This window comes from Bombus huntii, chromosome 4 (genome assembly GCF_024542735.1).
Source record: "Bombus huntii isolate Logan2020A chromosome 4, iyBomHunt1.1, whole genome shotgun sequence".
NCBI lineage: Eukaryota > Metazoa > Arthropoda > Insecta > Hymenoptera > Apidae > Bombus > Bombus huntii.
Window position 1 is genome coordinate 15,334,082 of NC_066241.1, and position 26,074 is coordinate 15,360,155.

General features: G+C 33.5%; 1 protein-coding gene across 3 annotated transcripts in view; it reads left to right on the forward strand.

Annotated features, from left to right (window-relative positions):
• LOC126864407 (rap1 GTPase-activating protein 1) overlaps positions 1 to 26,074 on the forward strand; it is a 251,388-nt gene that overhangs the window by 75,200 nt on the left and 150,114 nt on the right. The window contains exon 1 of one of the 3 annotated variants that reach the window (XM_050615720.1): positions 14,424 to 15,818. The exons of the other annotated variants lie outside the window; for them this stretch is intronic. Coding sequence (XP_050471677.1) covers positions 15,700 to 15,818 — 119 coding nt within the window. The 5' untranslated portion in view covers positions 14,424 to 15,699. Of the gene's footprint in view, positions 1 to 14,423; positions 15,819 to 26,074 lie in introns of those variants that run through there. 3 annotated transcript variants of the gene reach the window in all.

Here is a 26,074-nt window from a genome sequence, read left to right on the forward strand (position 1 = left end):
CAATGTGACCCTATTTTCAAAGCACGCGTTCCAATCATTTTGTATCCCTCGTTGGGTGCTGTACATACGCGCACGTGTCATTTATGAAAATGCTCGCATTTTTATCGGTATTTTGAGATTCGAATATTAAGGTATTAATAGTGTGTGATATTCCTTCAAGCAGGGTAAATACAGAATATGAAATATCTGATTGTGAAAGTTTACACAAACATAAAGAAATATTTCTTTCTAATGGAAACGATACAATCTAAAAGATCATAAATCAATATACAAATTATTGAAATATCGTCAATTATGTAGTAATATATAATCCTATTTTTTCAATTTTTTTTTTGCGTCACTAATAATCATAATACAGGTAATTAATACGATCATAAATAACCGAAGAAACAAAATACTATAAGCCGACAAAATTAATAGATATTCATATTTAGCTAATAAAATATATAAAGTTGCAAATTTTTTAAAATTACAGTAAAGAAAGTGGATAGATAATTTGTAAAGAAAATTCAAAAGCTTTATTTTTCTTACTAAAAATTAATATTTATTTACATAAAACAAACCAATAAACGAATAGTTTTCATTTTATAAAATTTATTTTGTTCTACTATCTTTTGTACACATTGGACGTATGTAACTCGTCGTATCTCTAATGAAAACAAGAAATACAACAACATGTTGTGCACACTTTTCTACTTTATTATCATGTTTATAGTTGCCGTTGAAAAATTAATATTCCGTATCATTTTCGCTATCTTCATTATAATTTTTCATAATTTATATCTCTTATTGAATTGACTACATTTATTATCTATGTGTTAGAAGATTATCATTCTTTTATTTTCTTTAGTTTTTATCTACCTTTAGCATACAATATTCTTCTTATATTACAGAGTCTTTTTTCTCTTTGCCAGTTCCTTTTTAATTTTTCATTGAATGACCTTTTTTAAAATAGGAGATTTATATAGATAAAATAAAAAGTATTACTGAAAATAAATCTAAAATATTTTCAAGAAATATCACTAAAACCAATCTACAACAAACAGCAATAGCAATAACGCTTCAAACGAATCAAATAATGTTCGTTTTAATATTCAAAAGATTATTTCAACGATATTTTAATCTTAGAAAATAAAATACTGAATCTTATTTCGCAGCTCTCCAGTGTACATAGATGAACCTTAATATTACATAGAACCAAAAATAAACCTAAATAGTAATAATAAGTGTATCACAGAAGATACATCTATTTTACAAAAGCATATGACACGAATACCCATTTAATAATCGAATAATTCGACTGGTGTATTCTGAAGCCTTTTATCAGTAAATTGATAGGATAGATACTTGAAATTGAAAATTAGAAACAGATACCTTACTCGTTGCTTAATCAATAAACATAAAATTATTCTCCTAAATTATACATTTTCTGAAATAATAACGCCATTATTATTATTTATTCTTCCGTATTCTCCTCGCGTCCTTGCATTTTCCTTTGCTGCTGTTCTACACCATCCAGGTGTTCTACAAAATTTGATAATATTTTGCTATCTCGAGTTCGCAGCCCATGCAGAACCGTGAATTATGAAGCGCACTGGGAATCGTTTATCTAAACACGATTGCACATCCCAAATGTCGTTGCTCCAGTTACTTCAGTTGCTCCATTTGTTACGAAACGACGCAATACGATGCAACGGTGAAGCGAAAACGATCGAGTGTGCGTTACATTATTATTTCGTTTGTTTGTTCGCTACGGTTCGTGCCCCCTTCTTTCCTCCACAGGATACCATTGGCGAGGCTTTTCGAAACCGAGCAGCCATGTGGTGGCTCCTGTCAAAATTCGTCAAGGCCTGTCAAAACGATGATGTTCATGCCAAAGGGGCTTCTACCCCTTCCACCCGCCTTTTGTTTTCCCGTTTTTCTAGCGTCGCACCACGTTTTTTTTCTCCTTTTTTTACCATTATCCCGTTCGTTTATTCCAGATTCGATTTACAAGGGAAAACCTAGTTCCTCTCAAAGTTCCATTTGCAACGACTCGCCGCCGTCGTTATTTGTTTTCCTGTTAGTATTCGGTTTTGCTGGCTCGCAGTTTGAAGTTATTCTCGCGAAATAGCACAGCTACCTAATCTTAGAATTAACCGAACCCGTATTATCGAGAAATTTTAATAGATAAAGTACGTGGTAAGCCAAATGGAAAGTTCCGAGCTGTTATTATGGATATACTAAATAGAGTTTATGAAGAAAGTTATGTGCGATGCATACGCAAATTATTATCTGTGTACACTATATTTTTCTTTTAGTTAGATCTATTTTCAACCTTCTTTGCATCGCGTTAAAAAGTAATCAACGTAAAGTAATTTAGTTACGAGGAAATTTATTTGCGAAGATATAGTTACATGAAAATTGGCAATTCAACCCACTTATTTAATTAGCATCTAATTGCAGGAATAAAAAAGATGGTGCGAACACATGTTCTACAATTAGTTTTAATATATATACATAAAGAATGAGTTAAGATGGAACTAATGGTTTGCAATAAACTTACTGTTATTGCAATCAACAATATTTTTCTTTAAAAACAATGAGTTACAGTTAGTATAATAAAACGATCCAAAATCGAGAAAAAGAAGGTAAAAAGCTCTTTAACTAAAGACTTTCCCTTTTAATTTCTCACAATGTACAAGATATTCATAGGCTTATAACGAATCAGTGTCAATTTTTCATCAGAGTATTTTGTTAAGTCAATGAATGAAGGTATTTATGAAGACTAATCAGTTAAATACCTTCACTAATGTTACTGTTCAGAAATCTAATTTTGAAGAGAATATGAAAGAATAAATATAAATGGGTTCATAGAACATTTAAAACTTTCTTGTTAAAACAAAAATAAGACTGGAAGATAAAAACTCGAACATCGTGGCAGATTTAACAGGAATTCGAACTCCGTGCGCTTTCGGAAGACGGAAAACGTGAAACTAATCGTGCAGTAGGGTAAGATAGGATATGTTCTGAAGAATATTTAAGTCAAGCTAAGTAATTTGCCTTGTGTTTCGTCAAATCCGATTATGAACAATTTTTAACCAATTTATATTTGAAAATGGATTATTATTGGCGTGATAAACAGTGAGTAACACCTTGATCGATGGCCATAGTTTTCTACCAGGACATAACTTTTATTCGTGAAAAGGAAAGTTTGTTCAGCTAATATTAATATTTTTTATATAATTATAATATTTCTGGAAGTTACTTTGCTGTTTATTTTATAATTTCTTATACGATATCTCCTCGCTGACTCGAATAACCGTATGACATTATACGTGTACTTGTTTTCTTATTTTTGATATATTTTCTTGCTGAACGTAAAGTACGCGATATTGCCTCATTCTTCCGTTATTATATTACAGAGTAACAGCGTCTTGTGATATACAACAAGTTTCATTATTCTATGCAAAGTTCAAAATTGAATTTTAAGATGTCTAGGCCTGAATTTTAAGATGGCTCAAATAATCCTACGTTACTACATCTTCCACCGACACGTTATTTATCTTAGTCTTTTTATATTGGACCTTATCTTAGTCTTTCTTAACGCACGCCCGTGCAACATGTTTCGGCGCATGCGACTCATTACGTAACTGTGCTTATTCCTTTCCCGCGCGGAACAAGCGCATTTTCCGCAGACAGGTTCCGAGGTTCTTCGGCTGAGTGCATTGTCCTTTCTTGCGCGATAAAGGAATCGCAGAGGAATAACGAATACAATTTTCATATTAATGAACGCTGTGATTCATAATACAGGTTATCGCCTACGGCATCTACGTTATCGTGGCGAGCGTAGTCGCGTCCACGCCTCTTCGTTTATCACTATTGCGTCGTGTCGGTAACTAATCTCGTTGTTTACGAAATCCACTGCACGTTCGTTGCAACGTACTGGTTTGCAACTTTGTCCCTTTCTTTTATTGCACGTTTGTGAGAAAGCAAAGGTAGTTACGCTACGGGCGGTTATATTGGTTATATTGTGCAATGGAATTGCATGAGACCGTAACAGAACCAGCGAAAAATCAAGAATTGTGATATATGAAGCACGATTATTAGCATAAGTTTTAATTTACGTTTTATTTTAAACGTTCTTCGAAATTTATTTATGAAATTAAAAATTAAAGTTAACGAGAAGAAATTCTATTACGTCATGCGATAGCTAAAGAAACAGACAACTACTCTATCACTAAATAACAAAATCATATAACAAACAAATGTTATTCGGTACTTGTACACATTCTCATCTTAATTATAAACATAAGCTTCAATAAAATGAAATTCCAGGGATAAAATCTGCTAAACATAGTTTCCTTATGAAAAATATTAATATTATAATAATTTAAATAATTGTGTAATTGCAATATATATGTATGCCTATCTTAAGCGTAGGTACTAATTGTTATAAGTGTCTCATGATTTATACTGACGATAGTATAGGTATATACATACATATATACAGGGCGGTTGGTAACTCTTGGTACAAGCGGAAAGGGTGTGATTCTACGCGAAAAAAGAAATCGAAAATATAGAATACAAATTTTTCGTTTGAGGCTTTGTTTTCGAGAAAATCGACTTTGAATTTTCGCTCGGTACGCGTGCATTTTATCACGTCTCGTTATAACGGATCTCACTGTAGATCGTTGTCTCGATGGAAAAATTAAAAAAAAAAAAATTTTTTTTAAATTTTTATTTTATATATTCGACTTCTTTTTTCACGTAGAATCACCTCCTTTCCGCTTGTACCACCAGTTACCAACCACCCTGTATATATGTATATGTATATATTGTGTTTTATATCATATACATCGACATTGATACAATGTTTAAGATGGTAAGGCGTGTTCGTTGTCTGAATATATTCCTGATCTCTAAATAGGCTGTAAATAAATAATATAGAAGTTATTAAAAGTGTGATCAAGAATGATATATGTATACAAGAATGATTACAAAGAGATTTCAAGTATATTGTACATTTTTAATGAAAGACGCTTATTACGTAGATCATAGCAATGGGACTTCTTACGGTTACAACATGTTTACATCTATGATGCACGACATATTACATTTATAGGCGAGTATAATGGACTTTGCTTAATTCTAATTGAAATATTTTATTTGAACTATTCTCAATAATCTCGATAGCCATTAGGCAGTAACAAAGATTATTGAAGAAAGGAATATTAAAAAAGAAAGTATGTTGGTTTATTTGTCAAATATGTACTCGATGTTGTAATAAAACAAATTTACGAACAACATTTACATATTATTAAAAGGAAAGTAAAACACATACTTGTATAAGCGCTCATTGTGCACTTAAAAACACGTTAAACAGCCACAGAAATTGTTCCAAACGTTTCAGATAAAGATACAAACAATGTTATGAAAACACCTATAAAAAGTCTAAAAATTAAACGATTAATGACATCATCAACGAAAGGAAACAAAATTTTAACATATTTTTAATTTTTCTCTTAGTTCGTACAATTTTATCCTAACTTTTATCTTGATTCGTGTTATTCTGATTTTTACGGGGTTCCTGACTTCCGGTCTTGTAACAATGGGCTCGAGCGTCACCCCTCGTAGCGATCTTGATGTCCGATTAGATGTTCCTTTTTAAGTGCAATTCTTTACTTCAGAATTTCCGTTCCTTCCCGTTGTATATATATATCTCTAATCATTAGTTCAATAGACTCGAAAGTTTATATATCGTTGTTTATTCCTTCTGAACACGAAATTTTAATGAAGTAAAATAATTGGAGGTCTAACTGCATTGTTTGTAAATGAACAGACAACTGTACTCATAGTCAGCAAGCAATTCTGTAAATATAATATTAATGTGCCATTGTCTAATATTCTAGAAAATGATTTTGACATCTTGAGATAAGGTATAAGGAAAATTTCTAACATTTACCTACATTTGCTATTTCATTCGCTATTTCACTTTACTAAACGTTCAAAAATTATATTACATCGTATTTCATTCAGTACGTATTCAGCTTTGTTTCTAATTCAATTTTTTTACCAGTATAATATGCACTATACTTATCGCAAAGAAGAGCTTTTAAAAGATTTTCATAAATTAGAGTTATAAGGCATCGAGACGTCAATGTACAAGATACACTTTAAAGTTTATATTGAAATTAATATTTAAATTGAGCTTGTCCTGGCGTTAAGTTTTGAAATTTGAGCTTGGCACTATCCAGCAATTTTAAGGGAAATATTTTGCGACAATAACGCGGTAGAAGCGTCCCTAGCACGTTCATATCAAACGCTATTGAAATTTTCGTTTTATACGAATACGAGAACGTTTAATATCGAATTGATTTTCAAATTATAGTACCTTGACCGATGCTTAAATAGCTATGCGCTGAAAATGTCGAGAAGCGAACGGAATGACATTAATTAAAGCGTAAAATACATTTGGAATTATAGCCACCTCGTGAATTTAAATTCACGTTTAATTTAATTCCATCTAGATATTCATTTACATTCAGTTTCTAAATGATCCCCTTACATCAGCATTCTTTTATTATCTCCCTTATCTCTGCAATTGTAACAAACGTGTGGTAACGTCTTTCATAATTCCTATGTAATATTCAAAATAAACAGCATTGTATTCAGATCAAATTTTTTATAAATTTTTAATAAATAGCTCATATCAAACTTATTGATAAAAGTCAAGTTTGATATATTTAGACAGATTCGATTTAAACCTCAAATAAAAACAAAATGACATTACTTCGAAAAATGTGAAAAAATTCGAGCTTATCCGGATTAATCGCGGTATCGGAAATGTTATCAGTATGTGAGCCGCTTTTAAAGTTCTTGCCCGTTTAGTGCGTACTACCACAGACGGGATACTATGATACTACACTCGCATAGTTTGCTCGCATTAAGCGAGAGCAAAGCGTTGCAGAAACGGGACAGGTTGGGTGAATGGATATGTACGAGTAGGTGAGTAGGTAGGTAGGTAGGCAGATAGCTGGGGCAAGCGGTTGTCATCGTGTAGGTAGAGGGAACGTTTGCGCACATTGACGCACACGTGCCACCCCGGAGATTGAAATGAATGCACAGGATGCAGCTACCGAGTCGAATAATAGACATCCATATCATAATATGAGTTATTATCAGTTTAAAAAGTGATCTTTTGTCTGATACGCCCGATCCTTTGTTTAATGTTGATTTTTCCGTGTACCTGCATTTTTTTTGTACACGGAAGTAATGATCGTGCATTTATTCAGAAAGTTTCCACTTTTGAAGAAATATACATCGTTCTTTAGAATGTACCTTGCGCATTTCGTGAAACTATATTTTCTGTCTAATTGTATTATATTTGATTGAACGATAATATTTTCCGATCACGATTGTAAAATATGTATATGTTGTTAACAGTTTAATAATTAAAGCTTGAGAGTTAATTTACTGAAAGTTAGAGCTGAAAATTTATATAAAATTATTCCTGCGTTTGATTTAATTATTTTCAATGAATATAGTAAAATATATTATTACTGCCTTATTTCACAAGGTTACCATAATCGATATGAGACAATTTTTAAACTATTTAAACAAATAGATTTAACATTAATTTAGAGAAATAAACAATATTTCTTCCCTTAAAGATATTATATCTAAAGAAAAAATTGTACGATGAAACTCCAAAATTGTGATTTCATAAAACATATTAAATTTTGTTGAAACAAAAGCGATGAAGAAACAAAATATTTATAAACGAAATAACAATGAAACACTGCGACACGGAAAAGTCTGTAGCTTTCTGAAGTTGTAAAAGTCATCGTGCCAAAACTTCTGCGTGCAGTTGAATGAATCGATTTAAGAGTAAGCAACGTACAAAAGTATTCCCGACGATGCATTTCCTACATAAACAATATTCTCGCGGTATAACTATCAAGTGCTATAGGATCGCTGACTTTCATTCTGTTTGTTCACGTTTGGAACAATAGTAATCAGACCAAAAGACTAGTATTGTGCTTGTGTAATTTACGAGTGCCGCACATATGCTTCGATGCTGCCCTGTATGTTACTGGTTCGTGTTTTCCACGTTGGGACACTGTTCGACGTCAGCTGTGAAAGAACCTGTAAATCATCATCGTGACATTGGTGTCGATTCCAGCAATCCACTTTTCTTTCGTTAGTTACAAGCATCGATAGTTCTGTTCTTTTCGTTTTCTCTTTATCTTTACTTATTGTTACTTTGTATTATTCTTAGCTCTATCACATGATTTTTTATTAACATTTACACTATCGTTCGAAAGTATCGAGATAATATCGTTGAATCTGATAATTATTGTTATGTATACCTTGTAGGTCCAGATTTCAATAAAATTCATTGTTGTGATACCTCAAACCTTATTATGTATAGATATAACAGATAAAACAGATATAGAACAGGTATAGATGGAACAGAGTTAATGTATATCTATTTCACTATAATAGCGCTAATATATTTCTTAGCACAAAATAGGAAAGATTGGTCAACAGGAACTGTATAATCATAATTAATTTACGCAATCATGTGTATAATATTATATCAGAAACCGTTTATTTTCCGATAACATATGTACAAAGTCAATATTATCAAATCAAAATAAATACAGTATTGAATTTAATCAATATACAGGCATTGTTCCATTTTATCACTATTGTACCTACATACAGACAGTTTACCAATTATTACTTAATTCTGGAATTAGCAAAACTATCAAAATAATATGTATCGAATTTTTCGTTTTTGTAATTGTTAAGAATACCATATATAAGTATTTTTGAAAAAAGTAATGTTAATTTTTATTTGAGATAGAAATATGATTACATACATATAATCTATTTATTTTCGCTATACAGCGCTTTATTTCTATTTATTTATACAGTAACTCGCGGAAATATTTTAGTATTAATTTTTGATGAGAAATGAGAAATGGCTTTGAAAAGAAGAAAATAAGAAAAAGGTTCGAGTTAATAAAGGAATCCAGTTTGATAGAACGAACGGAAATTACGCAGCCCATGATCCCGCAAATGAACAGCCACCATAAAGGACCGAAACGGTAGCCGCAGGTAAAACGCGTTTGAATAATTAAGCGTGGTAACGATTCAATTCGCCGACGAATTAGACCTATTGACGCATAATGATTTCTGACCGAAACGTTCGACGAGCTCGAATCAGAATCACTTACGGCTCGGCGAATCGTCGATTATCGATAACAATGGGCGTGCGTTTAATTTTCATTCCTACGCGGTTTTGCGGCAGCCGGGTCCGCTTTCCCATCAATTTCTCCCGAAAATTGGCGGGATCGAATGACCGTGGAGCGCATATGTCGCGTGCCATCATCGAATTCCCGTGAGAATGGTTACCTTCGTCAAATGGAAGAAGGGGTTCATGAAACGCAGCACGTTTTTCCACTTATGTGGAAGTTTATGGATCGTGGATAATGGAGCGTAGCCAAAACGTCATTGAATTTCAGAGCAGTGGAAAAATGAGTCTGCCTATGCAGCCATTCTCTTTTGCGACCATCTCGAGAGGATTTTAACGGCATGATGCGCGCGTACACGCTGAAACGCATGAAAAGTCGAGTCTGTGAAAGCTATGATAATTTACATTAGCACCTGTTCTCGCCGTTCATTTACATAAATGGAAATTTGTTCAGGTAATTGTACGAGACGCATGCTTCCTTTGATTTGCTACTGCCGAAACGGTATAATTAATATGACCCTGTTTTCAAGTTAAACCGTGCTTCTTATCGCGCGTGTTATTGAATAACTGCAATAAGAAGCAATGAAAGAAAATTAAACGGCGGTTTGCTATTAGCATTTAAATCCATGTTCGTTATGCACGTTGCGTGTTTGTTTTTCTGATGCTAAAATGATTTGAAGATTATCGTCATTTGATGCCTTTAATTAATTCTTATTCGCTACAACAGTGATAATAATATTAAGAGTAATCAATATTATACATGTCACTTCAAGTTTTACCTTCGCTTAATCCGGATATTCAGACAAGAGCTTATCGTATTTTGCAATTCATAATAATCGATTGTATAAAATATAAACGAAATAGGTATTTATGAAAAGCAAAACACTCGTAATGAGCTTATACTACGATGCTTTGCACATTTATTCAATATGATAATTGCGTTCAACAGATAATTATGTGGTGATATTTAAATTATTAATCCTGTGAAAACATTGCAATTCATGTTTGTCCGCGTAAATTTGTTATTATAACGAAAACAGAAACAAGTATCGTTTGACATATTAATCATGAATATTTTAAAATTAAATTATAACGCGCTTAATAAACTAGTAAATGACGAACGAATGACATATATTCCGTTAATGAAAATCGTAAAAGAGTGAAAGAAGTGTAGAAAAATATATTTCCAATCTTTCGCTTTAACCAAATAACGCAATGTATTTTTACATTTTTACATTTTATATATTTTCATAACATCGCTCTTCTAAATTTTGTTTGATAACGTCTTACATGCAATTACAACTCATTAAATTAAATTATCCGATATATTTTTTTCATAAATGTTTCCATGAAATTGAATGATTTTATTATATCTAAATTCGTTAAGCGTTATTTATTTATACTAATTTAAATAATGTCCCACGAGGGAAATACAACGAAAGAGATCATAATACTCGTTTATATAAATGAAATACAATAAATAAAGTGTATTTGCTCGAAGGAATAAATTATCATATATATTCATAATGATATGCACAGAAAGTCTGTCGTTTGAAATACAAATTACAATAATTGCTATTGACAGCATTGAAATAAGCATGCAATTATTAAATAATTACTGACGAATGAATTGAATTATAAAAACAAGTGAATCATTCGCAATTTCCTTACAAGTAAAACCAATTATCTCGGATATCACCTAAAAGTAGCAGGACACACCGTCACGACATCGAGATGGGAAAAGAGGTCGTGGGTGGTCATAAGTCTCCTCGATTTACATCATCGGTGATTACCACCTACAGTCTTGAACCTCGCTGCCAACAGCCACGGAAACATATGCACGCGCATATTTAACACATAACGGCACACACAGTGCTTGCAGAGAGCGCGTGACATGGAGTTAACCTACAGAGAGTAATAGACGAGCAGAGGTCACGGAAAACGGAGAGAAACGAATCCCAAAGAAGCGGACGAAATTCCGGAGCACGAAACGAGAAGATACACTGCCAGTCATAAATATTAAAACATCTATGTACTCGTTACTGGAAAAAGACTTTTACTCTATTCAGTATTTTACATGATAAAGCACATATTTATGATGCGAGTAAAATAGCGAGTTTATAATTAGATTGCGGTTGTTGATGCATTTATGGAACATACGAAGATGCAAAAATCCAAAAATCGTATATAATATGGAAAAATATATAAATACAAACTACAGCATTCGTTTTAATAATATTAAATGTAAGAAATTTCTGTCTACTGTTCTAGCTGTTTTTATGAAAATATGAATTTATGATAAAATAAGCGAACAAACAAAGAAAATTTGTACATTTAATTTGTACTAAATTGATTTATACTGAACTTGACTTATAGTAAATTTATATTGATTATCATGTATAGTATAAACTAAAAAAATCGATTTTATATTTATTGAAAACACGAGCTTCATAAATGCGGATCTTTTGTCATTGAAATTGTGTATTTCTTCCTGTATTAGTTTCATGCTGAGCACTAGAATCTCACGTAATAATTTACGAATGATCAATAACGTTAATAAATAACAAGGTGTGGTTTTATTCTATTGTCCCGATAACCTTACAATTTTTCATGAAGTAGGGCAATCAGTTGGTAATTTACAACTTATAAAATTTCATTAATAATATTAACTTGATTGTCTAATAATACAAGCTAATACTACTCAGATTAGATGTGAGGAAGAGATAAGTAAAATTACACAATTGAATTTTCCAGTGAAATGGAATACATGTGTGGCACGTAAGACATCGATTTTTGGTTTCTTGTACTATCAATTACTTTACGCATTCTATTTTGATGTAATAGCGTTCGTTGCTCGATTCCAAAGATAAAACGATATAACGAAGATCTAAGAACGAATATGCATATACGAGCGAACTATCCATACATAGCTACGCAACCACGAATATTCACAAAAATGGATGAATCTTGTTGTGAATCAGCGTGCCAGCATATAAAGCTGAATGACAAACACTAAACGTGTTTAAGAAAGTCGAGAGAAAGTCAAGAAAAATCGATGGTACTATGTTCGCAAGAATCATGAGGGCGGAAACAGACGACACGAGTAAATGAGAAACAGCTCGAAGCAGCAGATGGAGAGGGACGGGGAACATGCAGCAGTAGAAATACGAAACAGATAATCGCGTAAACGAGATAGCAAGTAGCAAGATCGCAAGGCCACAGAAGTGAGAAAGAGAGAAGCAAAAGCCGGGAGGGGGAGAGATATTTCCTCCCCGGGGGCCTACTCGTCGATTTTCCCTTCCTCTCGTTCCCCTAGTGAGCGCCGTGCCCCCTCCGGTGCAGTTGTGCCACTGCCACTAGGATCGGGGCCTTACGAGAGCGTGACGCATGCCTTCTTGTTTCATACTCGCTTCGTCGGGCTGCGCGTACGCACGTGCGTTCTTTACCGAGGCCCATTCAAGTGTACGTGCGGGAATCCTTCCTTAGCCTAGGCTGTGCGTGTTTGTCCGAGAATCTGCACCGGCTGATACGAAGCTCGGTTTTTCAGTTGTTTCTCATCCCTGCTGTGAACATACCGCCTTCTTGTATGTATTTTTCACGTAATCGAAAATTACAGCGAACGAATCGGCCGGATATGGGTTCGCGAGTGTGAAGGACAACATGGCACGTGCGTGTTTGTCAAGACGTTACATTGTTCGTAGAAGTGGAAGTGTTCGAAGAAGACATTGAACGATAAGCGGGAATACTTTTTCTCCGTTGCTATTTCGACCGGCATTGTTGACTATCAACATAACAAATCGTAGAATTCTGCTTGTTGGAAGTACACCTTTGAATCTCGTTTTCCAACTTCGTTCGTGATAATATGGTCTAACGACTACCCTGCTGCCTTTGTGTTTGTTCCGTTTCTCGCGCACACGTGCAGATTGCGTTTCACGTCCGAGCGAAGACGATACGGGTGGATTCATCGCGCACATCTCACGTGTGAAGTTCTTTGAACTCGAGATGGTTAGAAAATTCAAACTGTTAATTCTGTTCGAATAAAACAGACGAATACAGCAAGAAACGCTGACGAGTTTCCCTGGTCTGCTTACGGCGGCACGTGACGTCACACAGAGAACGACTCACTGATATTCACGCAATATTTACACGCGTATCAGAGGTTGCGGGTGTGGAACATCGCGGTATCTATCAACGTCTTCAAGTTTTTTCGCGGCCGCCTACGAGAACTCTTGTTGACTTTTGCCATCGGGCTCTTAGAGGACTCTCGGCTCCCCTCTTTTTGCTGACATACTCTGCCCCACGATCGTCCAACAATCTGCAATTGGCACGCTCATACGTAGCGATGCAAGCATCGCGTTCGTTTCACAGTTGCTGTTTATAGTAGTTAACGTGTTTCTCGCGTTACGTGTATAGTGCATCGATTTTATTCAACACGATCGGAGATTTTAATCGAACTGTTCGTGTAAAAATAGTTAACCCGACAGGAGTATCGTTCCGTTCCAAGAGGAAGATAAGTTTAAGACGTTTGCGTGAATTGTGAACTAAGTTAACCTTTCGCGATTCCCAAATCATAAATCGAACAAAACTGGATTCAATAAAAATAAATTAATGTACAGATATTATTAACTATAAACACTTGTAGTTATAGTTAAATTTCGATTATACCTTCGAATTTAATATATTAGATATGAAACGATCGCAATAAAACGTAGAATGTGGCTCAGACCGCAGAAGGTTAATATCGTGTCGTGAAATTCCACTAAAATTGCCTACACTATCTCTGCTTTACGTTATATATTTTATATACTAATAAAGAATGTTTATAGTTTAAACGGAAAATTTGTTGTTGGACATTAGCGATATAAGTTAAATTTAATTTTTTTTAAATTTATCAATTCATCCAGCGAAATGTTCTAAATAGAAAGTGTTCTCGTTCGAAGTTTTCCGCTTTTATGCGACTCAAAGCGTTTCCAACTATATCCCCAATTACAAGATCCACAAGTTACAAGCGTCTTGTTCCTTCGCGAACATTCGGAAGCTGAATTTCGTGCGTGATCGTGTTTCTTGAAAGGACCCTTGACTGGAAGAGAGCGACACAGTTTTCAAGCGGAACGGAGCGTGACTCGACCGGACTGAAATTTAACGATCTCGAACAGTTGACGGTGTCGTCGGTTTCATTCACAAATCGGAACTCGGCCGCGTGTAACATCTTGAGTGCGATAAGTGCGAGAACGTGCGTGTCGTTGTCGTTGCGTTGTCGCCGGCTCGTTTGGAAAATAAGTATATAGCGCCGTCTGTTGTGGATTGTGCTTAATCGCGGACACGAGGCATCCTCGTCGATGCGATAAAGCGCGTGAGCGGTTCTTTGTGCCGGGGACGCGGTGATGAATTGCTTGTGCACTCACGTATCGTCGCTATCGTTTATTTCTCGCGTTGCGAGAGGAATGACTACCCGTACCGAGAGTATTCTTGAGCGTGTCAAACATCCTTTAAGCGGACAACGTTATCGTTTTCGCGGTGAACGCTCGACAAGTACCTGAACTCTAGAAAGTGATCGTTGGTTGTGGTGCGGCGTGTTCGTTTCCGGCGGATTGAGCAGTAAGGTCGCGAGAGAAGAAGAAAATTTAAGTCGAAAGAGTAAACAGAGAGCGTTTCAACGGGACAGTGACACGGCAAGAAAAATATCGAAGGCACGCGATACAATTCCACACGGTGTCAACCGAAAGACATTACTGTCAAGGCTGCTTTTGATCTCGGCAGGAAACGGGAAGCGAGCGAGTTCTTGCCACTGCACTTATGCTTATCTAGCCTCTGCCTCGATCGTCGAACAAAAAGGCCACTTATGAGGTCCACGCTTTTTTCTGCGCGGCCGTGTAGACTGGCAGATAGGTTTCGCGCGGTGCATTAGCTGCGATCTGAAAATCAATTCTCGCTACGGTTGTGAGAACAGAAACGTGTCACGAGTGAGTATCTATCGATGAAGAGTATATAGGCTTTTGGCTGAAAGCGGCGTTCACTTATCGCGGTAATAGTTGTTTAGAAGAACGAGAGAGAAAGGGAGAGAGGAAAAGAGAGAAAAGTAAGTAAAGGATTGAGAAAGAGGAGGTGGTGCAAGTACGTATCGAAGAGAATCGTGGGTGGAGAAGCAAGAGCTCTTTTCTCGATAAGGCCAGCAACAAGCAAGAATTATCAGCAGTAAATTATATTACTGTTGGCTAGGAAAAATCACCGACGAAATAATTACCTAGTGCGTGGCGAGTGGAAAACGATTAATCGTACCTTCGGTTATTCCCGGCCGGACCCTGTGAATCGGTCAGTTTTAAAAACACCAAGCGAAAGCACAGGGCGCAAGGTGCGTGGGAGTGGTGCGTATCTTGTGTGTCGTGGGCGGTGTTCAATGATCATTGTAGTGTTGTTCTGCATCTTGTCGTTTGTAGACGCGCGTCGAATTGGTCTGGATGCCAGTTTTAGAGGGTGGTGTAGCTAAGAAGCGAAGTGTCGATAGGGCAGCTCGCAAAATGCGGATGAGACTTTGCACCGGCTCCAAGGAGTCGTACACGCTCCTATCCAAGAAACGGTAATTTATCATACTTCTTCCTCCATTTGTAGTTGTAATAGTTTGTTTTTGGTCAACCTATCGATATGTGGCGCCTTCCCCGACCTCCATGATTTTCAAATATGTCGTAAAGCTCAACATTCTGAGCAAATTTTTCCGATGCGTATAACCGGCGATCGGCTATAGTTTTCCAATTACATATGAGAATATTCCTCCGTTCGGCATTAGTTTTCAAGCTGAATTGGGTTAGTATGTAGTATGTAGTAATATCCGGTCGCTACGCACTGTTTATAGTAATATCGCTGCTTGACAATAATGGTGACACAGCTCAACAAATTTCGTATATGCTTTTATTGCATACAAGGTCTACGCTGTGTTTCTATTTTTATCATGTAAAACAGCATATTTATAATTCTATCAGTTTTCCGTCAGAAGGCAGTTATATCAATAAAGCCTCTCCTTTAGAGTTTACATTTTTTAAGTTGCGCCACTATCAATGCCAAGAGGCGATATATTGATAAGGAGATTCATGGGGCCGACCGTGCGGCGCGGCGGTCCGATTAATGTTACATACCAGATTGAAAACATTGGAAACTAAGGCCGATCGCCGGTTATATGTACAAGAAACAGTTGTTCAGAATGTTGAGCTGTGCAACGTAACTTTGAAATCATAGAAATCGCAGAGGGTGTTACACATCGATAGGTTAACTGTGTTTCTATTAGTTGTAAACGTGTATTAAACAGATACGTCTACTTAGACGAAACACGTGGAACGTGTTTTAAAGCAATAAAAATTTTGAGCCAATCCTAATATTACAAATTAGGAGTCTTTAATTCAAATACATGGGTATATGTATATTTTAATTTTTATAAATCTTAAATCTTAAACGAGAAAAGAATTTTCGCGTATTGTCCGCTAAGCGAGAATGATACTTTACGATATATATACATACTATTTTGTTAGTATCTTAATAATCTATTACATTTTTGCATGACTTACGACTCCCTTGCTCAAGTATATTGAAAAGTAAATTATAACCTTGAAAACCTAAAGGTCTAAAAACTGTTATTGTCTCAAAGACAAAACTGACGATATATTAGGTTGTCCGAAAAGCTTCTTTCGTTTTATAAGGAAATAATAGACGCATAACGTTTTTTGTTTTGTATCATTTTGTCGAATTACGTACGATCCACTTTGTTCTGTCGAGATAAACACCGCGACATTTCACAGACTTGGTTTCACGTTTGTGTAAATGTGCACTGTTGTAAAAAACACGTTTGTGAAAGAAAGACACTTTTTGGACAACCTAATAAATAACTGAGGCCAACTTTTTAATATTTTTCTAATTACAATGAGTCATTGCTACCAGTATTAATTCCGGAAACTTTTGATATAGTATGATGACACATAATGTGGAAAGATATAATGTAAATGCTTAAATTAATGGGTTACACCTGATACATTTGGTTTTTGAATGGCAGCAGATAGGTTTACTCAATTTACCACATATTAGCCTTGTTGCGATGAATGTATTCGCTGTCCCCGTTTAAGCAGCTCTGTAATTTATCGATGTCTGGCTATTTAATATCGCGGAACAAAAATGTAGACAACATCAAGTTTCGTCATAATTTTTTTTATAAGAATCTCTTTCTATAACATCTGTTCTGATTCATATATTAAATCTACAGTAAAATGGCAAAATTGGATTAGGTCAGATAAAATTACTTTTTAAAAAATTTTTATAATTTATTACATTGCAATTTTAAAGAACTTGTTCTTCTTCGTAATTAGCATTTCATGACATATATCTTTTCTTATGATGTAACTTGTATTTCTTTATGATTGTTTTTTAATAATCATAATAATCTTCCTTCTTTATATCGTTCTGCATATAAACAATAATAATATGATAATATAAAAAATAATAGCAATTTAAAATGACAACATCTAACACAGATTTAACTCACAGTATTTGCAAAATACATACAGTATATGCATAGACATTTTATATGAAACAGTAAATTGCACATTTTAATACTTCTGAGTTAATATTATAAATATAAATGTTTATTTAGTAATATACAGTGCTTGTAAGCGAATTTAAGTAATATATGTTCTTTCGATCTTCGAATCGTGTTTACGAAAAATGTATGTAAATTACATGAATTTGAAGTGGCTTTAAATCTTCTTTTATAAAGTGCCAAGGGATGACAGTTTCCTCAATGTATACTAACATAATACTTCATAGCTTCTAAATATAGAGTTATAATTTGCTCAATTTGGTGCAATAAATTATACGTATTATCCTAAAAACGTATCATTTCAGGAGCTTGAATTCCAATAATACATCACGCATTACACGAGAGCTTTTAAAGATTTAATAATTGCCCTTATTCGGTATTAACATTCTGAAAATAATATGATTTAACAGTAAATTCAAGATTATCATAGAACGCTGCTGTTGTATTTATTTACTCAAATTTAGAATATAAACATTAAATAGTTCACTTGAATTATCGAAATAAATCTCGAGAACTTCCAAGTATAAATTTTATGATTCTCTTGAAAATCTTAAACGTTTCATGGAAACGAAACTTACGTTCATTTCTGTTTATTTGATATCACAAAAATACGTGCTACTAATAAAAGATACTTTTTTGATTATGATAAAAATTATATCGAATTGGATATCGCCAGTAAAGAGTACAATTGAATCAGTAACGATAGATTTCATATTAATCGTTATTTATTGTTACAAACAATAAGTATAAAAAAAACAAAGGACGAAAATTAATAACATTAATAATTTTTAATTTTTTAATATTTCGAATATTTCTTTATTTACCTGCAACAAGAAGTATCCATTAAGTTTTGGATAGTGTTCTCCGCGATAAAACTTTTTTCTAGTTCCTAGTACTTCGCTATGTTTCACAGTTATCTGCCCGACTCGTTAAGATTATCATTATATTAATAATTATCATCAATATTTCATTTGTACATTGCTTTTAATTCAAAAGCACACGCTATGACTATCACTGTCCGATCTACTTTTACGCTGAGTGATCACGTTAGCCTATTTAAAACGACGCACGATGTCCTCAGGATAACACTTCAGTTTGGCTATCCTGCGCATCCAGCACCCAACTCGGGATGCGAATTAGGGTAGCATGATGCAAGTATTCTTTCCCTACGGTGTATGTCGTTAAGAGTTTAGAGCATGTCCGTTACATCCTGGACGGGAGCGTACGAGCACCGTGAAGTTTGCATGAAGCCACGTAACGAGCCGTAATCTCGCGGTAATTTACAAAATGACAGTCCATAAATATTTCGTTGGTAAATTGTGATTACGGGTTTGATCGACTCGGCGTTTTTTTGTCTTGACGCTCCTCGCCCCCTTTCTTAACTGTAATCACTGTTCACGTTTTATGTACGTACGTACGTACATACGTTAAGTACGTGTGTATACGTGGTACGCGAGTCGCGTTGAATTCCGGGGACGAGGAGGACTCTCCCGGCTCGGCGGCGTTTCAGAAAATCGGAATGCACGCTGTAACGCGATACATGCGGATGCACCACGTTCTCCGGAAACGTGTTTGTTTTTCGATGCGCTGCGCGGACACGAGCGATTTTTTATGGCGACGCATTACGTTACAACCGCGATTGTCTTCGAATGCTTGCCGATCAAGCTGTCTCTTTGTTTCACCATAAAATACACTCGGATAAAACAAACCAGCGGTAATCAAAAATTGATTTCTGTAATGTTGGAAATTTGAGCGGTTATATTTTTTGAGAGAAAATTACATCTAAGAAATGATTAATTTTACAAACGCAGAAATATCAGTGATTAAACGTATCGTTAATTCGGTTGATTCAGTAGTATTTTTTTTAACGTTAAAAAATATCTCGATGTTGAGGCACGGTAAATGATATATGATAATAACATGATAAACTGTATTTTGTAATATTCGCTTTTAATTCAAAGTCAGAAGAGTCCAGGCATCGCAACACTTAAACGCTTATTATGAGCTTATACCATGATTCTCGCAGTTTGAATTTATTTGTATTTTGGGAGATATAATATTTTTTTAAAGTAATCACACAGTTTATTGTATATAAATATAAATCCTATTAAATCCATAATGTCATGTTAACGATCTTTTTAATATTATTACATTAATATTATAATATAAAATAATGACAGTATTTATCTCGACAACATAGTTTGTAATAAAAATTTCAACTTTATGCTAATTAAAAAAAAATTGTAACCATTGTAAAAAAAATTAACCATTTGTGGTGGGTGTAATTGATAGCATATACGAAAGAAGGAATTTTCCTCTCCTAAAGCCACAAACAATTCTACCTCATGCTAGTTTCCAAGAAACTGGCAATTGGATTGATCTCTATCTTGTTTTACGATTTCTTTATCTCATGCGGGTATCAGTAGATATAAATACGTTACTTGCACTCAATGTTTCTCAAGAAAGCAATTTATTCAGAAAAAGCTAGGGATTTAACAGTAATTTAGATTAAATTTATTATTGATACATGTAAATAAGAAAATTTGACAAAAATTTAGGACGAAAAGTAAAGTTTAGAATCGTCAAAAACATACACACAACTTACAGTCATCTTTCTATTTACATCCTTCTGTTTAGTCATTCTAGGCATTTATAAGTAGTTCGTCACTTGTGTAATTTCTCATCTCAAATAATCAGATTTCACTCAGTTGAAGTATTATAGTTACTGTCAAGTGGCACTACACGGCGTATGAACAGCGTATCAAAGAGTATAAATATTACCACAATCATATTAGATACATACTACTATAAATGACTTGTGAGAATTGATGAATTCTCAGAAGAAACATACGAAGCCAAAAGTAAAGATTACAATCAATTAGTTTCTATAAATACAGATATTACAAAGCTTACGAATATCACATTTAGACTGTGAATTTTTATTTAAATTCATATTTTTTTGAATACCACTAAAGTAATGGAGCATAGATCGAAATTTGTTTCAGTCTTTAAATATTACAAGTACGTTGCTTTCGTTATTTTATACATTTTTGTGAATATTCTGTGCATTCTGTAGGTATTAGGTTGTCCGAAAAGTTTCTTTCGTTTCATAAGGTGATAATAGATGAACAACAATTTCTATTTTATATTATTTTATTGAATTAGGTATGATCCATTTCGTTGTATTTCTATTATTACGTTCGTGCATAATTCAATAAACTAATATAAAACAAAAAACATTGTACATCTATTATTTCCTTATAAAACGAAAGAAACTTTTCGGACAACCTAATACATTTTTACGTGTTTAGATCTATCATAAATGCATAAGAATCCGCAATCTAACCACAACAGTAGAATACTACGGTAAATGTCCTAAATTGAACATTCTTTCAAGATACGACGATTCGATATACAGAAAAAGTTTACAACTATATTCCATGTTTCAGTTAAATAACTTGACTTTTGGAACTTTTATCGTCGACGATAAACGCGCGTTTGCAACCATTTGAATATCAACAGATGCATACTCTAGCGTCTAATTTTCACATTATCGGGTTAAAAGGCTTCGCTCGGCGGCCATGAGATTTCGCGTAAGATTCAGCCAGGAAAAAATGCGATTTCTTGGGCAATTCATTTAAATGGAAATGAGGTATACATATATCACTGTTATGCGTCGTTTTAAATATCAATTCGGCCGGAGTAATGGATATAGCTATAATTACGCTTGTTGAAGTAATTAAAGGATCTCGCGTTTCGGAGAGAAATTAAGTATCCGATTCTGGAGAATAAATTGAACGTCAAGAATGATAAAATTGTTCATATTAATATCCGCATTAATTCTTGTACATTGGAAATTTGGGTTGAGTGGTTAGTCTCGTTCATCATTTTTAAACGGTGCAGCTTTTTGTTGCAAAATCGTTAACTTGAATTTCATCATTTTGACACCATTTTAGTTAAAATTATTCAAAATAATATTGATTGGTAGTGGTTATATTACTTATTTGGTCGTATGTCGAAGGCTGAAGAGAGACGATATTTTAGTCTGTTTGATTCTTTTAATTATAACATACAAAATATCACTTCTTTACGTTGTAATATAATTTAACTCTAGAACTGCCAAACCAATTAAAATGATTGATAACAGACTTTTTCTTTTCGTAATTACCAACAAGATGCAAGTATTTCTGGTAACATTGCTTTTTACTCTTATTGAGACATAAACATGACTACATATACATACTTATTCATACCTTCATATTGGATTAATTTGAAATTCGCTATGTGTAATGTAGGTACGTGTTAGAGGTCGATAGTTCTAATGTTAATTGAAATATATGATATATATACACCAATGCTTACGACTGACGAACATACGGAAATACAGTCAGATCATGAAGAGTACCAACATAGTTTATTGAATTATAAACCAACTGAGATAAAATATTAATTGCAATTCGAATAAAATGGTAGTTGTTATTAGTTAAAGATTATTGTTATTTACTATTGTTATTAATGTTATGTGTATATACTACCTATGGAGAAAAATAAAAAATTCATACAAAAATTCATACAAGAATAGTATTCTAATGAATACTATGAAACGAATTATATCTAGCTGAACGAAAGTTCGTTGCATTTTGTATGGGATGCTACTATAAATAATTCGTTCGTAGTTATTGTTTTGCTTTCATAACCTTATCTAGTATTCTATTACGTGCTGTGATTGTATTCTGAAAATCTCGTTAACGCAGAAGAAGTCGTCCTCTATCGGCATAAGGATCGACTATATGCGAATTTTATGGCTCACAATTCAAGAAGATAAAAGAACTAAATTGATTATTCACTCTAAGCGCTATTTGATTATTATTCATGCAAATAGTTAAAGAATCATTTGAATTGAAAAAATTCGAAGTGTACGTGAAAGTCAATATCGCTGTTCAAAATTAATTGTCTTATGCTCAAGCAAAGAAATATCTACGCAGAAGAAAACAAAGAGATGGTGAAACATTAAAAAGTAATAATAGAGGCTAACATATGTAGATTACATTATAGATCATAATGTTAGATTGTAGCACACATGTATATGAAAAACAAAATTCGTTTTCGATTCTAAATATAAATGTGCTTTTATTTTTCACCAGATTAAGTTTGTTACTTGAAGCAAATACACACAAATACACACAAGCAAATACAGTAAATGACACACTTTCATATTCGAACTATAATGCGTCCGACAATACTTTTAGAAAGTATTATTTTGTGTTTTATAGAATCAGACAATGTATGTTATGTTGCCTGAATTTGGAAATATTTTATGTAGTTTTTCCATCAATTCTTGGAAGTAAAATTCCTTTTTACTTTAAAGAATTATGATATATTATACCAATAATGGCCCACTAAATTATCATTTGTTGTGAGTTGATCTGGATATGCATAGTTCATTAATTCAGTAATTATCACAACGGTGGTTTTTCGGTGTTATATAATTTTCGTATCTATTATATTACTTGCACTAACAAGTATTAATGACATTTTTATCAATATTAACAATATTTCTAATAATTCAAATCTATTCTCAGATGCTGATATCACATTTGAAAGAATTTCTTATAAAAGATATAAAAAGAGAGAAAAATTCAATTTTATGTAAATTATGCTGCATAGAAACGATATATTTCTTGATAACATAAAAAATGTAATGTATTTAAAAGTATTCAAACGTAACTTTCACGTGTTACGTATAAAATATAGCGGTATCTAATATGATAAAAAATGCAAGAACTTTCCGTACAGCTTAATAAATCTATCCCGTGCAATTTCATCTAGACATCTTTTATTTAAGCATTGATTAATATTGTTTAACGTTAAATCCCGGTCTCTTGAAACGTGTGACATTTTTATCAAATATTCGTTAGCGTGACCCGTTCTGAGTCAAATGCAGGGCTCTATATTTCATCCTTACATACCATCACCGGAACTAAAAAAAGAAACCACACAGAGGGATACCAGTAATATAACTCCAGACATATCCGCCCGTGCTCTCGCCAGATTGATCTACCCGTTAGTTTTCGGTTTCGCAATAACGTGTCTTCACAACCGCGAAAAAATTCACTGACGAATCGTCGCAAATAAATTACGTCTCAGGAGCCATAAGGATTATCGACACGTTTCACTTTTACAGTATCCATTTTACAATCGCCCGATTAACGCTTTCTTTACTAAGTTCATAAAATGGAACAGGGTTAATGTGACCTCTTTATATTTTAACTTCTCTAGATTTAGATTTGTTATTCTGTCTATTTCTGTATTTATTTAAAAATATTTAAACGAATCTTTTATAAAATTGTATAAATAGTTGTTGCTTAAATTAACCCAACTTTTTACAAAGGCAACGATATATTTAAACTTGATATTGTTCGTCTACAGTCAGGATCCTAGAAGATGTTCCTAATCTTTTACTAATTACACTGATCAGTGTAAGCTCTGTTTATTGTTAATGCCCATCGCTAGAATATATAGTACTTATTGGCTATGAATGGTATTATACATACTTATACACAAAATATACAAATAATGTTATTCTGAATTTTCCAGTCCTGTGATTTTACATAAAACGTACATTAGAATTAAGAAACAGACATATGAAATATTACAACGACGATCGTGGGTAAAATTATGGTATTTCGAGGACCAAGATCCAGTGTACCGTTGCCATAAATATTCATCCATATGCAGAACCTGGCAGTTAAACTATTTACATAGATGCGGATACGAGCGAATTGAGAATTCCGAATGGTTCTTGGTGAAAATTTTTCGTATCCGATTACGACTGAATATGATAACCACCTTGATGACTCGAGGATCCTTTTCACTGGAAACGGGCAAAAATATAAACGCGCCCCGCGAATGAATCGGTGTGGTCGCATCGAAAATTGTCGAGTAATTAATTACAGGTGGGTCGGTAAATATTCCACGGAGAAAATTTGTCTGATGTTCCTTTAATGTGCTATTGAAATCCATAGTTGAATCCAGAAAATGGTAAATATACACAGGTTTTGTCGTGTAATGGGCAAGAAATATCGTGAAGATGAATTCAAACCTTAAAGAAGATGCAACATATTGTGAATTTTTTAAGATTGTAGTTAAAGCAAAAAAAAACAAGTATGTCGTGGTAACTCTTTATCACAATCCTTGCTCTATTTGAATATTGTTCAAATAACATATTTTAAGTATAAATATTTGTTACAATTAGAGCATAAATGCATACAGTGGTAATAATAGTGATAAATGCATGTAATATAATATTCAAATGATTCATATTATTTTTGTTTCTGCTGTTTACCTGTGTATATGTACAGAAAACTTGGGAAAAGCAGCATTTCTATATCTTAGTATATTTAGTTTATCTTAATATAAGTTAGCCTACAAATTAATTTCTTTAAATTAAATATACTTATTGAAGTTGGTAATAGAAGCCACGAATTATTACAAACTTGCTGAATGGTTGCTCGTTTTTCGCTAAATGTCCTTTTTGAATTATATTTCTTTCCTGTATACGATGTAATTGAAATGTCCACACTGACGGAAGGTGTCATGTTATCCCTAGAAATTAGCGGATATGTACTTAAGAAAAAGGAATACATAAAATTATTTCCTTTATCGTTAAAAACTTAAAAGATATTCGAAACAAAAGGTGAATAGTTTCTTGGTGTAAATGAGGCCTGCAAACAATGCCCTCATTAAAATAAGCATTTTCTCAAATAGAATTATTTATTTTTCTCCTGGGTAAAAGGCCTGTTTTAATTAAAGTTTAGTAGCTTATATTAAGCTTATATTAAACTGATGCATTAATGCATGAGGTATATAGGATATAACAAATATTCCAATTGATGCAATTATTACTACTGACAAGTTACGATTGTAAAACGTAATGCAATTATTGACTTAATGCTAATATTTATAATATGTACATATATCAACAATAATTTTCAAACGTATTTTCATTTTCCTTCAATTACATGTACAAAGAGATTTATGTAATTAAAGAAATGATTAAATACTGCAACAAATAAAATTGGTGTTTCAGTTTTCCGGAAAGAATAGAAAGTAATGAAAATCAAAAATATTTATACACTTATTTTCAAATTATATACGCATCGATTAAAATTACTCTGTCGTGTATTTTTATCTTTTTTACGTTTTAACTCCACTTGTTTTGTTCTCTTGGCATGAGATGCAAATAACATTAAAAA